The sequence below is a fragment of the Silene latifolia genome, chromosome 1 (assembly GCF_048544455.1).
Source record: "Silene latifolia isolate original U9 population chromosome 1, ASM4854445v1, whole genome shotgun sequence".
Lineage (NCBI taxonomy): Eukaryota > Viridiplantae > Streptophyta > Magnoliopsida > Caryophyllales > Caryophyllaceae > Silene > Silene latifolia.
This window is the reverse complement of record NC_133526.1, coordinates 189,002,678-189,020,108: the sequence shown is the minus strand read 5'-3', so window position 1 is coordinate 189,020,108 and position 17,431 is coordinate 189,002,678. Positions and strand designations below refer to the sequence as shown.

The 17,431-nt window shown below is 36.1% G+C and overlaps 1 protein-coding gene and 1 long non-coding RNA gene across 3 annotated transcripts; one reads left to right on the top strand and one right to left on the bottom strand.

Annotated features, from left to right (window-relative positions):
• Positions 1 to 185: 185 nt before the first annotated feature.
• Positions 186 to 16,921, bottom strand: LOC141613882 (uncharacterized). Of its 2 annotated transcripts, XM_074432629.1 has the most exons (8): positions 16,880 to 16,921; positions 16,506 to 16,698; positions 14,193 to 15,293; positions 8,326 to 9,225; positions 6,618 to 7,939; positions 2,522 to 2,959; positions 1,218 to 2,430; positions 186 to 640 (listed from the first exon to the last, which is right to left on the bottom strand). In XM_074432629.1, exons 2-7 carry the CDS (start codon positions 16,522 to 16,524, stop codon positions 1,219 to 1,221), a joined length of 4,992 nt encoding a protein of 1,663 aa, XP_074288730.1. In that variant the 5' UTR covers positions 16,525 to 16,698; positions 16,880 to 16,921; the 3' UTR covers positions 186 to 640; position 1,218. The 2 variants fall into 2 exon arrangements, with proteins under 2 accessions (XP_074288730.1, XP_074288726.1); XM_074432625.1 differs by lacking the exon at positions 16,880 to 16,921 and having other exon boundaries at positions 14,193 to 15,314; positions 16,506 to 16,684.
• LOC141617327 (uncharacterized) lies at positions 3,657 to 4,637 on the top strand. Its single transcript, XR_012531100.1, has 2 exons — positions 3,657 to 4,086; positions 4,192 to 4,637. It is a non-coding gene; the product is annotated as an uncharacterized LOC141617327 (long non-coding RNA).
• Positions 16,922 to 17,431: the final 510 nt, after the last annotated feature.

Here is a 17,431-nt window from a genome sequence, read left to right as displayed (position 1 = left end):
TCAAACATAAGAAAATAGCCATAAGAAAACATCAAAAAGAAATTGAATTGCATACTAAAATATGAACTGCCAGGATGAATCCTAATCGAGAATGGTAGTGGAATCAAAATTAAAATGAGTTCAGTATGAGACGGTGTCATGTCAACACGCATATATTCGTCTTTTGGTTGCAGACACGACGAGAGTGATCTAGAAATGCAAACGCCTCCCATGAAGATTTGAAGATGTAAACAGCTTTACAAATGTTTCCTATAAAAAAAGTCACCTTTCCCGTTTCTCACTCATGTCTCGTTTCAGCTCTAACCTCTCCCAAAAAAAATAAAGAAAAATGAGCGTTCGATGAGAAACAAACGGTCTTTGAAGATATTACAAGGGGGAGAGGGGCCGGGGTTTGTGTTGCTTACCAAACCAAAGCTTTCGTGATAGTCAATTAGTCATCAGTCTAACCTCTCTTGGTTGTTGACATTTAGGCTCTCAATTTTCCTGATTGTAGATTCTTGATTGGGTTCATTCGATGGTACTCTACCCGAATAAGTGCGTGGATGGTCAGACGACACAAATGGTGAGCTCTGACGACCGCTTGTAACTTTGTGACGAGTAGGATCACCTATTCCAGGACGATAGATATCAGCTTCACTCCCTGCAAATATTTTAATGATAATTACTGGAAAAAAAATCATGGTACTTCGGATAATTTCAATTTATTTATTGAATTTAGAGGTATAATCGATGATACAATATTCAAAACAAGTGAGTAAATGTTAAAAAAAAATATAGTACTTGCTCAATAGAAATCCCCTTTTTTAGATCCACCGGGAAATTATGGAGAGAAATAAAGGAAGCAAAAGAGTCCAAAGGGGTAAGAGGAACAAAACAAATAACACTAAAATCAATTTAATTCGACTACACTTTTAGTTGAGACGGTCATTTACAAAATCACCAATTCTTAATTAAAACCGTCTTAACTTAAGACGGTTAAAATAGAAGTGGGAATAAAGGGGGATTGTGATAAGACGGTTTTAAGCAAAATCAATCGAAAATGTTACAAAAAAAATGACATCTTTATACGTCAATCATTACCTCTATTTAAGACGGTCTGTACTCTCTTAAAAACACGCTACAAGTCGAAGATTATATTCTATCTGAACGATATACAATAATATATGAAATTTTTATTTCGGAGAAGTGATAATAACATAGAAGAATAGAAGAAATACCTTAACGAAGCTCCCACTTGGGCAGGTTCACCAACAAGTGGTGCAACTCCTCATTTGCACACTTAGAATAGTCCTTACTGTTAACCTTCAATTCACATAGATTGGGAAAGTTTATTCCTCCTGACGAGAACGATTTCATGGCACCGCACCCTCCAATCGAAACACTCTCCAAACACGGCAATATCAAAATATTATCTTGATCTGGATCTCCAGGTAAAAACCACTTCATTTCACCGCAATACATTAGTGTCACTTGATGCAATTTGGTTGCGACAACAGGCGCCGACGAAAATGAGAGCATATGTGGACAACCGGAAATTGTCACGCTTTCCAAAGATGGAAATTCTTGAACTTCATTCATTTTTCCAGGCAGAAAACACTTCATAAAATAACATAAATTTAGTTCCAATTCTTTTAGTTTTGGAGCTGTGAAGGGTCCTGAACAAAATGAACGAATAGAACTACAGTCTTTCAACTTCATACTTTCAAGCAGTGGAAACTGTAATCCGCTGTTTATTTTGGAGACAAAATTGGTCATCGTCACACAATCTAACATCAGGCTCTTAAGGCGAGGGAAATTGAAGACTCTGTCTTCTCCATCCCCAACTAACTCATCCATGATTATTACTTCCATTCTGTAACATTTAGTAATCTCAAGATTTTCGAGTTGCTGCAGTTGTTCTCTGCCCTTTATGAATAGATCAGCTGAGAATACATATTTCCAACTTAACTTTGTAATAGAGAGGGTGCGAACATTTTTGATCAGATGCAATGGGAACATCTTCAGTTTATGCAAAGTATCCAACGTTATTGCTCTTAAGCGTTGACATAATGATATAGCAACATCATCGTCTTTGTTGTCAAACAATTGTTCCAATGACTCACAACTACCAACAGAAAGGTTTTCCAAGTTCGGAAGCTGTGAATATGTCCAGAGGACCTCTTTATTTACCGCTGAAACTGAGAATAGAGATCTGATATCATTGAAATAGTAGACTTGGAGATGAGACAATTTGTGAGAAATGTAGGGTGGAATGGACGTCAACCCATGGACCTGACCGAGTGTTAAGTTTTGCAAGTTTGGAACTGGGTTTACTGAGCTGCTACTGCTTTCCCTTTGTCCCTGCACACCTGATGAAGACCAATTCCATAGCCTCGCAACTTCGTTTGACACATATTGTACGTCCATTTCTTCTAGGCATGGAAATTCAATCTGCACATTAATAAGCTATATGAGTGTATATATTCTGGATCAATTGCAAATTTCCTCATCAATTCTCGGTTCTTACTGATGAGAATACTACCTTGTCAGAGAAAAAGGCGATGGAGTTTTTTGAGCCGTCAAAATTAGTCAAAGATTCGGCTACTGACAAACAGAGTGATTTCAAATTAGGGAACTCAAGTTTATAACTTCCTCTGTAGAAACTTTCAATTGCTCTCAAACGCTCCAGGGAAAGATGTTTCAGTAGAGGAAAACTGATAACATGTTCACGAACTCCGTCTTCTTCTATCTCGTTGCTTATGACTTCTCGCAACTTTTCACATTCACTTATCCTCAACTCTTCAAGTTTGACAAGTGCAGCAAATATAGATGGAGACCCTAAGCTCCGCAACTCAGAACATTGATCAATATATAGAACCTTCAAACCTTGAAAGCTGGAAACGTAGCATGCCGGACTCCAGAGCGTCACAATTCTATAATTCAACGACAATTCCAAACTCTCAAGAGATGGATATTTGCTCTGTGGCACATATTAAAATGTCACATGTTAGATCTCAAGTACCGATTTCACAAAGAAAATTCTTTTTTGTTGATAAATGTACTTTTATACTATTTCATAGTTTACTTTAGCAATTATGGAAATTTCTATGTAAAAATCTAGGAGATAGAGATACATGTTGGATGAACTCACGTAGAAGCCTATAAACAGGCTATGGCACTCCACTTTGTAACATGAAAAACAATCAAACAAATCAATAACAAAACATTCACATACAAATACAATCAACTCTCCCGAACATTCTTGCCTTGCCAAATTACGGCTAACAACAGTGGCATAAAAAACTAACAGTTTATTTATTTTTCCCCCGAAAAAAAAAAAAAAAAGCTAAAGTGCTAATCCAATGAGGGTAGCACACGAGGCTAACCCGAACTCAAGAAGGGTGACAAAAAAAAAATATCAACCCACATGATCAAATAAGGGTGACGAAAGAGTGTCAACCCAAATGCATCATGGGGCATCTGAAAGACCCCAATCACAATCACAATGCGGGCATCAAACTCGACAAACACAAGCAACAAGGGCATCGACCTTGCAAGACAGAATGGGACAAAGATCCTACATTCAAGCAAGAGACACAAAACAAATTACGGGAAGAGGAGAACAAACAAAATTGAAGAAGCAAAGCCAAAAAACCCTGCCATAATTCTATGCCTTTCGGGTTAATGGGAAGAAGGATAGGTATCTACGCCGATGCCGATGCCGACCGTCTGCCTGCCCGGTTCAAAAGAACTTTAGAAGTGCACCTATAACCTATAGAAGTTGATAACCGATCTAATTCCATTTCCTATCTTCCTCCGGGTTCACCAGCAGCCCCAGCCCCCTCCCCCTTCTCCTTCTGGACCTCGAACTCGTTCCCTTCTTTTCTATTATTTTCGGCTTATAGCCAGTCATTTATCAAGGGCATGGCATAAAGGGGAGCTAACCGAGTTGGCTAATGCAACATGGGAAGCAAAGACGGAGAGGAGCATCATTAAAGAAGGTGCAAGATAAGATTATCAAGTTTAAGAAATTTTGCAACAAAAACAGGACTCGAGAAATTCAAGATAAAGGGGGAATGATGCATAGATATTTGGCGCCAATTACCCGTACTTCCTCTAAATTTTTTGATGTATTTCGATGATATTTCGAGTCTTTTGCTTGCAATTTTGCATTCTCTTTCCACTTTTACCATTTACCACCTTGTAATGTAGGTATATGGCTCGGGAAGGAGATTTAAGCAAGTAAACAAGACACGAGGATGAGCTAGCATGGAGGAGGAGAAAAGAGCTGAAGAAGGCCCTCGGCCGGTCGACCTACCCTCATTGATGATTTTGAAGAAATTAAGGCTCCAAAGCAAGAATGTCTCGGCGCGTCCGCCTGCCGGCCGGCAGTCCGTCGCTGCCACCCATGTTTTGTCTTAAGCTCTCCTTTTAGAACCCTAACCTTTGGGAACACTATAAATAGCCTGTCTTAATTTATTTTCGACACAATACCCTAGATAATTTATTGCACTTCCAAGTTTCAAACTTTCTTAATCCTTTGTTAATCATTCCTTAATTAGACCTTAATCTTTCAATTATTTCTAGACCTAGTAATTGGGTTGTAACAAGATTGATGATTTCCTCCATTCTCACTCAATCCAAGTTTCTTTCTTTTGCATTCTAGTTGGTAGAATTTCTTTCCCTTGTTCATTTGTTTACATTTGTCTTTCCTCTAGTTTCATTTGTTAGTAATTGTTGGATTTCTCTTGTTTGTTGCTAGTATAGAGTAATTCTCTTTCTTGTTTACTTGTTCATGCTTTTGGCATTGTTCTTCTATTAAAGTTTGATTCTTTAGTTTAATTGAGTCAAAGTCTCTTACCTTTTCCATTAATCCTTTTTAATTAGAGTTCAATTAGTTAATTATCTTCTTTCTTATAACTTTTTTTTTTGTGGGCTTCTTTCTTATAACTAATTGCATGATTATTGGTAGAAATCAATTTCATACCATGTTCATTACTAAAGTTTCAACCTTTATCAATTGTTTTGTCTTAATTAACATGAGTAGTGAATAGTTCTTTTACTATGACTCGATTACCCCCAACATGAGTATTCTACTTGTTTAAGACCCATTTAATTGATCATTTTAGGTGGTGGTAAGGGTGAATTAAAGGGATTAACTTGTGGTTTGAACTTTACCCCCGACATGAGTATTCTACTTGTTTAAGACCCATTTAATTGGTCATTTTAGGTGGTGGTGTTAAGGGTGAATTAAGGGATTAATTTGTGGTTTGAACTTGTTGGAATTTACTCTTAAATTCTTTACCTTGACCATTGGTGAGAGCAATTTTTGGTTTGAAGTCGGCCCTTGAGGAAGAGAGAGGGATGACTCGGAACAATGACGCGGAAATCAATGAACCTAAATCTATTCTAAACCATCTCTAAGTTTATGCATGAATTTGGGGGAGTCGGAAATTGAATTTAGTTACCCGACTAATGAACCCGAGAGGGGGTTAGAAGGGTTAGCTAATATCCACTCACGAGATCGAAAGGGAGGTGTTTGGCGACCTAGAGGAGTCTTCCTCCTTATCACTATCTAAACGACCACTTAACGGGAATTAAACTTGTAGGAGCAATTATCGGTGGACAAGTCGGGTCCTAGGCCTTCCTCATTATTGAATTACATTTTTACAGTTGCTTGCTCATATTCAATATCTAGTCTAGTTGCATATCATTTTAGTTAGTTTAGTTGCTAGTTAAAAACCAAACAATATCTTGTCGGCTTAGCTAAACATTGTAGCTAGAATGGACTATTATTGCATACTAGCTCCCCGTGAATCGATCCCTAAGTGCTACAACAACACCGTGCACTTACGGTATTTAAAAAAAAAACATCAGGGAACCACTACAGTTTTCTGATTTCAAAGAAACAAGATTTTTCATATTAAGAGGGAGCGTTAAAACATTAGAAAAATCTTGAATTAACATGAATGCCTAGCATAATAAATTATATGTAAAATGTTCTAGAAAATTGTAGAACACAATAAGAAGGATTGTAAATCTAGAATACTCCCATGTATTACTATAAAATATGAGAGTTGGGATCATTTGTAGTGTGTAGTCCTAAACTCCAATTAAGGAGCTAAATAGTCTCACGAGTACTCTCCCTAGGGGTGTTAACGAGCCGAGCCGGAACTTACCCGAGCTTGAAAACAATGTGCTCGTTATCAAGTTTGCGAGCTTTAACGCGAGCTCGAGCCAAACCCGAGCTCAAATCGAGCCTCTATATATAATTGTTAATTGTTTATTTTTTTTCTTTTGACATTTTTTATAACAAGGCTCGAATGTTATAAGTAAAAGTATTTGATAAATCTGTGAGACATTTGATATGTGTTATACAAATATATAATCATGATAAAATATTATTTATAAAATATGAGCAATATCTTATCTAATCACACAAAATCGAGCCATTCGCGAGCTTTTCGAAATGCTGGCTTGACTCGTTACGAATTGCTCGCGAGCTGTCTCGTCTCATTAACACCCCTACTCTCCCCCATAATATTGTAATATCAAACAATTCAATACATCAATAAAAAACTATGTTCGGAAATTCCATGCCTAATACATTCCGCTGCATAAAAAGTAACATGACTTACCTCTGCATTGAAGAGAGAAACCACCTCATTGAGTGATTGCTCCACCAAGCTTGATAGACTAGTCACATAGCTTAGCTGAAGTGATTTCAAACAAGGAAGCAGATCGTCATTTGTCTCGTTCGTTGCGATAGACCCATCCGTATAAGCAATAAATTCCAAAGATCCACATTCTATGATAGAAACTTCACACAAGTTAAGTGAACCGGAAGTCAATGGCAACCCACATTTCAAGTAGGACAAAGAAATTAACTTGAGGCGACGGAGATTAGAGAATATCCCTACAGGAGCTTTCCCATCACATATCATCGCGAAGTTGTTCATATGTTCTAGCCATAAAACCTCCAGACTCATAAAGGCTATTGACTCATCTTCTTCGTTTGAACTGATTAGATTTCTGACTTGGCATCGACTGACGATTAAATATTTCAAATCCTTAAAACCATCTTCGTCCAACTGAGGGACAACATTCTCAGAGTGCCTCTTCGAAGCACTTAGAATTAAGCATTCACTTTTCTTTAGTAACGCTCTTAACCAGTTGCTTGGACTTCCATTTATATCCATCAACTCCAAAACATAATTTAATGCAGGTACTACTTCTTCATAAATTCCGTGTGAATTCACACGTATTTTGAACTTCTTCAATTGCTCGGCTTGCTGACTATTATTCACAGTTAACAACTGGCCAGCTCTACATACATCCATTTCAAGAACATTCAAGTGAGATAATGTATCAAGCTCACTTCCACTTGCCGGCTTATAATCCCCTCCATCATTAACTTCTGCATTTGTGACTGCCCAACGATCAAAAACATTGTGCATGTAAAGACCTTCTAAATGGGATAAGCGGGACAAGATATTAGCTGGGATCCTTTTCACACCTTTGCAACCTCCTATATCCAGCAAGCGAAGATTGCACAAGTCCCCAATTTCAACTGCTAACTCTTCCAAACTTGATTCGCGCAAGCTCAAGACAAGAAGGCTCACTAGCTTACCAACCAATTTAATGTCTTTCAACTTACAATGGTGCAAATGCAATGTTTGTAGACGCTTCAATTCTCCCATTGTTTTTGGTAGCCCGAGATTAAAGTTCATATTTGACAGACTTAATACCTTCAAATTCTTCATTCCTCCAAAGAAATCTGAATTAAGAGTTGTTATGGATGCGTCACCTTTCAATAACAAAATTTCAAGCATGGGAGCCTTCACTCCACACAGTCGAGAATAATCATGGCCAGACATCAATGATATGGCTGTGAATTTCTCAAATGTGTCCCTACACATCCATCGAGGGATTCTTTCAACTAAGGTCATGCGATCTTTACCTGCCAAATGATAGTAAAGCAATATGCATAACCAATTAAATATCTGATACATTTAGAGCCTAGCAAATTCTCGTGCTCAGCGGTGAAAGAAGGATTTTGGGTCGAGGGGATGAACATATTTCTCCAGTACATTTACTTGGCAGTTGACAGTAGTTTATACATACTCCTATATTGTAAGATTAGTATACTAAAAAGTAAACTAAAACAGTAAAACCCCAAAAGTTGTCAATCTTTTTTTTTTCATTTATAGTTCAATAACTTTGTAAATTCTCATAGGTAAGTTACCGATTTCTCAATAATAAAATGAACATGGAGAAATAAAAGAATTTTTACTTTTATTTTTCAAAAAGAATGACAATAAGTTTGGGTAGTCAATGTAACATTACCTTTATCAATAAATGAGATAGCAGATGCGCGAACAAGATCATGAATCTTGACTTCTCCATCAGAATCGCCTTTTAATAACAATGACGATGAAGTGAGTTCGTTAATCCACATATTTGCCTGCTCCATGGCTTCTGAAAGATCGTTGACACGTTGAAATAAATCCAAACCAATGCCATATCTCATCAAGTCCTCGACTGTTACAGCTGAATCAAGGGGAGATAGACAAACAAGGAAGAAAAATAACTTTTTTTCTTCGCTATCCATAAGCTTGTAACTTGTCTCGAGAATTGAGTATATCTCACGATACTCATTGCTAACTTGACTTGATATAGGCTTTTCCGATGTCGCAGCAAATTGACACCACATTTCTAGATGTTTACCTCTTAATGCGCTAGCTGTAGTGACAATTGCGAGAGGCAAACCCGCACACTTTGTCAATAGTCTATCTACCACGGGTTTAAATTCTCCACTACCAACTTTCTTTCCATTTTTATTTTCAAATAGATTTAAAGCATCTCTTTCGTTTAACATGCCTACTTCAAATATATTAGCATTTTGGACATCCATGACCCTACACACCTGTTTTTCTCTTGTTGTAATAAGGAGTTTACAACAGAAATCTTTAGTACTTTCACAAGGAATACCGACTTCGTCTAACTTAAGTTTCTTCCATACATTGTCTAGGATTATGAGTATTTTCTCCGATTTCAGTTTATTATAAAGAATACGAGCTCTTCGAGCCACGGTGTGCATATCATCCAATATCAACCCAATTTCTCCTGCAATTTGACTTTGGATGCCTTTAATATTTGGAGCCTCTGAAACCTCTACCACTACTCTTTTATCAAATAAATCACTTGCTCTTTTATTTGCAACTTCTTTTGCCAACAGTGTTTTTCCTGCATCCATATTGCTTTATTAGCTGGAATCAGTTACGATTGAAATACAAAATTAAAACTCTGGTAACTAAGTGCCACTTTGTATCAGTGCAAACTTAAAACACACATTCAAGGTTTTAAATTTAGCCTAGACTCCAATCCGTTCAATTTGATCTCTTACATTTATCTAGAAAACCAAAAGTGGAACATTATGAAATAATTTGACAGTGAGGTTATTTGGGAGGCTAACTCTTCCGGCTATTACTTCTGAGCCTCATTTTCGATCATCATGGCATAAAGTTATTGGTGGATTTATGATGTTGGGAGTGGGAGCTCGGGGAAAAGAAATAAACTAATGCTCAATTCGAGAAAAAAGACTATGAACGTTTTCATCTAATCCATGTATTAAAATAAAATATTAGTTAATTTACGTTAATTATTTTCAATTTGTATTATCCCTTGAAATTTTGGTGCTGCTTCTATCTTTTTATGTTGTAAGTTTCAAATCAACGAAAAAGAAAACAGTGAATAAAACGGGTTGAAAGAGTGGGATGAAAGAATATACGAAGTAATGAATTATGTAGAATAATGTCTAGGATAAACCCAACCATTGACCAATTATTACTTTACCCAAAAATCACTAGCCAACTCCTCATCTCTAATTCCTTGCCTTGTTTATCGAAATCCAATCAGCATCCATGATCAAATTTCTCCATGGCAACCTCTTGGTGGTTCGACCTCTACTGTTTTGTTTCTCACACCTGCTCGTCCCACCACCTACCATGGGTCAACACACACTTGCAACTTCGAGTCCACCAAAGCAACCCTGTCAAAATTTGCTCGTGACACAAATTGAAGGCTGATCCGCCCGGGTCGAGATCAATCCACCTTTTGGTCTTGTTTCCTTCTATTTTAAAACCCAAATTTACTAAAATACCCTTACTTAGAGGTTTAGGGTAGTTTTTCTCCCAAAATTACTCTCTTTAAATTAGTTATGAGTACTAGTTGATTAATTAGGTCCAAGTTTAGGCTCTATTTGATGATAAAACGAGCTGAAAAGGTACCTGAAAACTGAAAAACTAACCAAAACCTGAAAAGGTAGCTAAAAACAAGGAGCCGATAAGCTGACTGATTAAGTGATTATATAAAAAAATCTTGGGATATTTTACCGTGTACCCTCGTGGTTTTTGGTTTTCTATGTTGTAACCCTCCTTTTTTTATATTCTATGGTGTACCCCTAAACTTTATACATTAGTCTATACCATGACCTTATTTATTGTCATTGCTAACTTAGTTTCTTAAATGACCTATTAAATCGTCTATTTATCATTCCAATTACTTGATTAGCTACTCATTTACTTATTAATTTGCTGAATTACTCATTAGCCCAAGAAATAGTATACGAAACTAACTAAAAGTTCAAAAAATCTCTTTTATCATGTCATGAATCATAACAGATGTTTTTAATAGTAGTTGGTGCTTATTAAAAGTGATATGTGATGTTTCTCATATAAAATGGTGATACAACATTCATAAGTCATAATAAAGGTCAAAGTACGGTCGTTTGATAGTGATAAAGTTAATGGAGGGTTAAACGAGGTTATGATGGAGAAATAAGTAAGAAGTTAGGGGTACGATGTAGAATTAAAAAAAAAGGAGGGGTATAACATAGAAAATCGAAAAACTCAGGGGTACACCGTAGAATATCCCAAAAATCTTTGGCAAACTAACTGTAAAGGTAGCTTATTTTAGTGAAATGACGTTAGGCAGTGTTTGGAAACGCGGAATTGATTTCATTTTCATGATTTCAATTGTAGAAATCCAAATGTTTGAATTCAATTCCAAATCTAATTCCAAAATAGCGTTTGGGAAACCCATGGAATTGGAATTGGAATTGGATTTGGATTTGGGCAAGACGGATATGGGTCGAGGTCATCGGATGTTTTATATTTGAAAAGAATAAATATTGTCACGGAAAATATTTGCGATTGGAAAAAATATCACAAATAAAAATATTGCGATGAAATTTGCATCACAAAATAAAATGTAAGAAGTGATGAAATTAAAATGACTACTATATGATAGGTATTTGAGAACCCAAAATTTTAACTAGCTTGGAATTGATAAGGAATTGAGTCAATTCCAATTCCAAATTCTAGGGGTTATCAAACACTTGAAATGTCTCAATTATGGAATTCAATTCCAATTCAAGGTTCCCAAACATACCATAAAAGGATATAATAATTATTTATTATATTATAGATTGAAAGGGTAAAAAGGTAATATAACCTATAATCAGGTATCTGAAATCTAAAATGCTACGCTAATAGCATTTTATTTCAGGTAGCTTATTTGCCGGCAAATAAGCTATTTGCCAAACACTGCCAAGAGAATAAGTTACCTGAATTTTTTGACAAAAAAGCTACTTTAGTCAAAATAGGTACCTGAAAAGGCATGTTAAATCAATCTTTTGGATTTTTTTAGGCTTAAATATTTTCAACACCAAGAGTCGAGATTAGCACGTCACAAGGGAAAATAAATTTGTCTCACGTCATTCTTCACTAGTTTTGATCATGAGCAAAACAAATTAAACTAACTAAGCCATCTTGATGAGGCATTTAGATCAGTGGCAGAGCAAGATTTGCACTTAAGAGGCGAAAAGTTTCAACGGGGTAAATAAGTAATGCCATAAGCAAAACAATCGAAAAAACTCAAAAAAATTTAAATAAAAATTTTGAAATTCTCATGATGTAGCGGGGGTGAGTGATAACACTTTATTTTACGTATTTTTAGCCAACGTTTTATCTCTTATTTAATCGAATTAATAACCCAAGTTGAATTTATTTACTCATTTTAGTATAAAATAGAGTTTAGTAAATTAGTTTTAAATAGTGTAATTCTATATTATTTTTGGATGTTGGTAATGCTTTTGTCTTTTAATTTTATAGGTACAAAGTTCGAGTATGAAAAGCGATCAAGACGGATAGTAAAACAAAGACGGGAAGAAAATGAGCCAAATAAAGACTTGGGCCATCAACTATCCACCATGGACCGGTTTTCATTTCATTTTCTTGACTTGGGCTACTTTGAATTGCTAAGGTGGGCTGACATTTGGGGAGACAAGCACAAAATTGGGTTGCCACTTTGGAGACAAGAGGAGCTCCACATTTTTGGTTTTGTTGTTTTTGGCCGAGGAAAGCAGTAGGTTAGGGGGATTCATTTTTTGGGGGATAGGATTAGGCAGAGAACAAAAATAGAGGGGAGCCTCCATTTTTTGGGATTGGGTGCCAGGAGACGTCGGCAGAGAGCTCTTCATTTACTGGGAGATTTCTGGGCAGAGGGCAGAATACGAGAAGTAGCAGTAGATAGGAGTACTCAGTTTTAGCTTTTTGTTCATCAAAAATCCACTCCTTTAATTGTTTTTAGAATTAGATTTAGATTATGGTCTTAATTTGGAACATTTGTATGAAGATTTCTCCTTTTAATTTCATTTTAATCCAAGTTGGGTATTATTTTCTCTCCTTCCTTTTTCTTATTGTTATTTAATTATTGTTATGTTTTTAATTAGAGTAATCACTTTAATTAGTTAAAGTTTTAGTCTTTGTTACTCTTAGTATGTTTAGTGTTAATTTATTCATATTTAGTCATTAGATTAGTTAAAATTTCAATCTTTATCACTTTATTTTGTTTAATACTATGTTTAGAGTAATTATAAATGTATTTAGTGTTAAATTAGTAATGATTAGTGAGTAGTATTTTCACTAGGGTTTGATTAATCTCTAACATGCCAAGTTTACATGATTAAATCCCATTTTGATTAGTTGTTGAGTAATTGATTTGGGTTAATTAAAGGATTTGACTTGTTATGTTTTATTTGAGATTGTTGTTGACTTTTGACCCTTGATCGTCGACGGGAGTTGGCTAGGTTGGGAGTCGGCTCACCTCATTTAGACTAATCGCCAACTTGAGTTGAACCCGGGAGGGAGAACTTAAGAAGGGTGCCTTTAATTTTCGGTTTGAAATCGACCCTTGGGAGAGGGAGTGGGATGACCTGGAAGATAACGTGGACTTATTGACCTTAGGCTTTGGATTAGGGAGTCCGACTTACGAACACGAGAGGGAGGTTGGTCGGGATTACTAGTGTCCTACTATGAGCCCGAGAGGAAGTTAGTAGGCGAATTAGAGGCGTTTTTCCCCCTAGCTATGACCCAATGACTTATTAACGGGATTTATGAGTGTAAACATGGTGTGTTGGAGGAGAAATCGGACCCTAGCCTTTCCTTTATTGTTTAAGACCATTGTGATTTCGATTACTTGTTTTCTTATTTTAGTTGTCTTAGTTAGTTATTAATTAGTTAGTTTAAAACCAACTTCTTGATCCGCGTAGCTAACTTATAATTTGAGACAAAACTAGTACTCTCTCCTTGTGGTTCGACCTCGACTACCCTTATACATTAGCTGAGTTAATTGTTTGATTGGGGGAGTGCGACAAACCCCGCTATCAGTGAGTGCCCTTGCAAGCCCCCTCTCTCTCCACTACCTCTAATAAAGATCCTACATGTTGACCAACCCTTCGTTCTCTTTAACTCCTGATCTGAGCTAAAGTAGAACTCAAAAAGACCGGCTAATTAAGGAGCAAGATTTACTTGACTCTTAAACCGATCCATAAATCTAAAAAGTTAACGGAAAATGTATACTTGAATTCATATAAGAGAGTCTTTGGTAACAAGTATTTAATTTAAAATGCATCATTTTAAATTTAGCAAAGTGAAATAAAGATTTGGAAATGAGGGGGTTAGAGAGTGGATTTCAAATGGGTTTATTTTAACCTTACTTGGATTTTGTAGGGATTTGGAAATCCAAATCTAATAGCTTTGTCAAACATGCAAATTGGTCCAAATCTGAATTTGAGAATACAATCTTTGTTCCCAAACACACCATAACCCAATTTAAAATCAAAGATCTGAAGAAGAAGACAAAAAACTTACCACTACCGCCCATGCCAAATACACCAACAATGTTAACTTGATCATCTTGTAAAACTTTCAATATTTTTTGCAGAAGTATTTCTCTAGAATCCAAACCCCCTATGAACTCACTCGGAATAATTTCAAGTTCATCATCTCGTATACTTCTAGTCACATGATCTAAAGGGCATTCAAGAATCATGGACTTAATAGCCTCAACCATAATTTCAGCTATTACACTCATATCATGACGATGAGAGTAAACTTTGAATCGAACGACACAACAGCCACAGTACCGGTGTGATTTGTCGTTCGCTTCAACCTCCTCAGACCCCGTACTCTTGCTACTCTTGTTGAAAGCATCCATGACTTCCAACCCTATTTTTACACCATCTGGCAGGTCTTTCTTAAAGTTCTCATCATCTAGAAAGGCCATTAAACTCCCCATATGTTTACGCCAAAAACCAACTTTCTCGTTGACAATATTAATTTTATCGACAGGTTGGACATCCCCATCATCATGATGTTCAACTTCCCATCGATTAATACCCTCGGCTTTAATCAAAATCTTAGCCATCTCCTCATCGTCTTTCTTGAGCTTCTCGAGATCATTATAGTTTAACAAATTAACAGCAGCAACGGCTGCGTCATCTGTTTTTATAAACTTCTTAAACTCCTCGGAAATGTCTTTCATAACTTCCCGAGCTATTTTGGCAACTTTCTTATAGTCAGCATCTTCTTCTGCATCATCAGCCTGCAGATTGCATTTCTTTTTTACCACATGGACTAAAATGTCGAAAATCTCCCTATCCTCTTTAAAAAACTTCTTCATAACACGTTGGTTCATCATCTTCACTGTAATCTCAGCCACCTTGTCTTCTCTCATAAGCTCCTTCATTTCCTCCCTCTCGATCAACCTGTACAAACTTTTCAGCCAATTCGCAGTTTCTCTAGTCATCACCTCCATATTCTGCTTGCTTTCAATCACTTTTGCATCAAGGTCCAGCTTCTTCGCACATAAAATTTCAAGCTTCTCCACCAGAACATTCATGTTATCTTCATAACTCTTGATGAACTTCAGATACTGTACTATTCTATCGACAACCAACGTCTTCACAGGCCCTGCCACAAATTTAAAAGCATCTGATATTGACATTGTTACTCTCCCAACACAAACATACACTATTTGCTTTGTTTTTTTTTGTTTTTTGTTTTAATTGAATTCGGTTGACACAACTTCTAAAAACACGAAACACTAAGCACAACGCATTTCAGGGAACTCGAAGCTATAATTATGATGTATTATAGCTTTAGCTAATAAAAGAACATGAAAAAACATAGGATGCTCATTTCTTAATTTTAAAGTCTCAAGTGGTTGGAAATTATAAAGTATAACCATATTGAGTCATTATTTATCTATGATTAACAACAGCATCTTGTCTTGCTAAGTGATAGTCGGAGGCAGGTGCATTGTACAGTATTCAACGAGACGACCACTTAAATAATCAAAAGTTGTTGTCATCTTATAAGGAGCTACATTTGCGCAAGTTAGATACAATGACTAAAATAGTACTCCTTGTGTCTCATTCATTTAGGGGGTGTTTGTTTCAACTAATAAAGGTATGAGGTATGGGTTTGGAATGAGCCAAACCCAAACTAGGTATTTGTGTGGCAAAAATAGGGGTTTCATACCCATAACTCAAACCCATGAGGTCTGGGTTTCTCATACCCAAGGGTGAGGTGGGTATGAGATTGATACCCATGGATATCAAATAATAAAACCATAATTTATGAAAAAACTTATATGGAACATTTTAAATGAATTTTTTTTACATTTATTTGATCAAATCTTCATTTTCATGATTTTTCAATATCAAAAATAATTATTTTTAACATCACAGGGTATGAGGGATCAAGTTACAAACTCATACCACCCAGGTATGATTCCTGATTCCAAACTCATACCCACGCGCGAACCAAACGCGCCATGTCCTTTTAGTTGGGTCGATTTGTTCATCATTACTTCTTCACTTAACCCTCTTTCCGAGAGCTTGCAAATAAACCAAATTAAAATGATGATCAAAGTTGCGGAATTTCTTCATTTTTCAACCTCAAAACCGCTTTATTCACCTAATTTCGCTCCGAAAGGCGATAACAACTAATAATGATGCTACTATCACATGAGAGCATTAGGATTGTTTTATATAATCAATTAATGCGATTGGGGGATTAAAATAATAAGAATTGCAGATAATAAATAATGAAGATAAGGACACAAATAAAAAAGAAAACGTCAACTTGTTCAACAAAAAATTAAATAAGCAGTTGAGATACCTTCGAACAAGATAATCATGAAGGATTAATTCCGCAATAGTCGGCGTTAATTGAGAGTAGTGACGCCATTCAATTGAAGATGAAAATTTGGGGATTTTTGAACAAGTCATTGCAGAGTTTCTCAGTGGAAGTGGTGGGACATAGGAAGGCGAAGAAATTCACTTGGAAGTCAAATTCACACGACGGTTAATTTCTAAACGTGAGGATCATCCGTCCCACTTTTGTGTCTCATTATGTGTGTCACTCCACTCACTTTTTGACACATCACTTGTTGCAAAATAAAATATTGCAACAATTACATTAATTTGTTGATGTGTTAGAAGGTGGGTGGAGTGGCACACAATGGGACACCAAATGGAATAGAGGATCATCACTCTTATTTCTAGTTGACAATATTAATTTTATCCGTCAAAAATAGTCTCTCTCGAAATATACAAGTGGTAAATTAAGTAGAAATTAAATGAAGCACCCCACTTGCTTTTCCATTTGTGATATTGTGAGAGGGATATTATTCGTTTTCATCTTTGTGATGGATAGTGTTTGTCTTCAATGAGACAAGTTGGTATTATTTTTATAACTGTCTCATTGAAGACGGACACTATCCGTCACAAGCTGAAGACGGATAGTGACCCTCTCACAAATTGCAAGTGGAAAGGCAAGTGGGAGTATCCATTTCACTCACTTGCACTATCCATTTGCTTTTTGTAAGAGAGACAATATCCATCTTTAACTTGTGACGAATAATGTCCGTTTTCAATGAGAATTTGTATTTTTATAATATGTTTGACAATGTCAAGAAGATTTTTTAAAAGGGAAGGTTGTTTGCACCGTCGATTATGTATTTATTTTTACTTAACGCAATGTATGTGTACTATTATTAGAAATAAACTCAAATGTGTTTTACTATTGATGTGCAAGTTACGATA

What these genes read in the sequence shown, in the direction of transcription:
- LOC141613882 (XM_074432625.1), bottom strand. An exon ending in ATTTGGCATGGGCGGTAGTG is followed by an intron (nt 9,226 to 14,192) that starts GTAAGTTTTTTG and finishes ATATGGATGCAG; the next exon opens with GAAAAACACTGTTGGCAAAA. An exon ending in TATCTCATTTATTGATAAAG is followed by an intron (nt 7,940 to 8,325) that starts GTAATGTTACAT and finishes ATCATTTGGCAG; the next exon opens with GTAAAGATCGCATGACCTTA.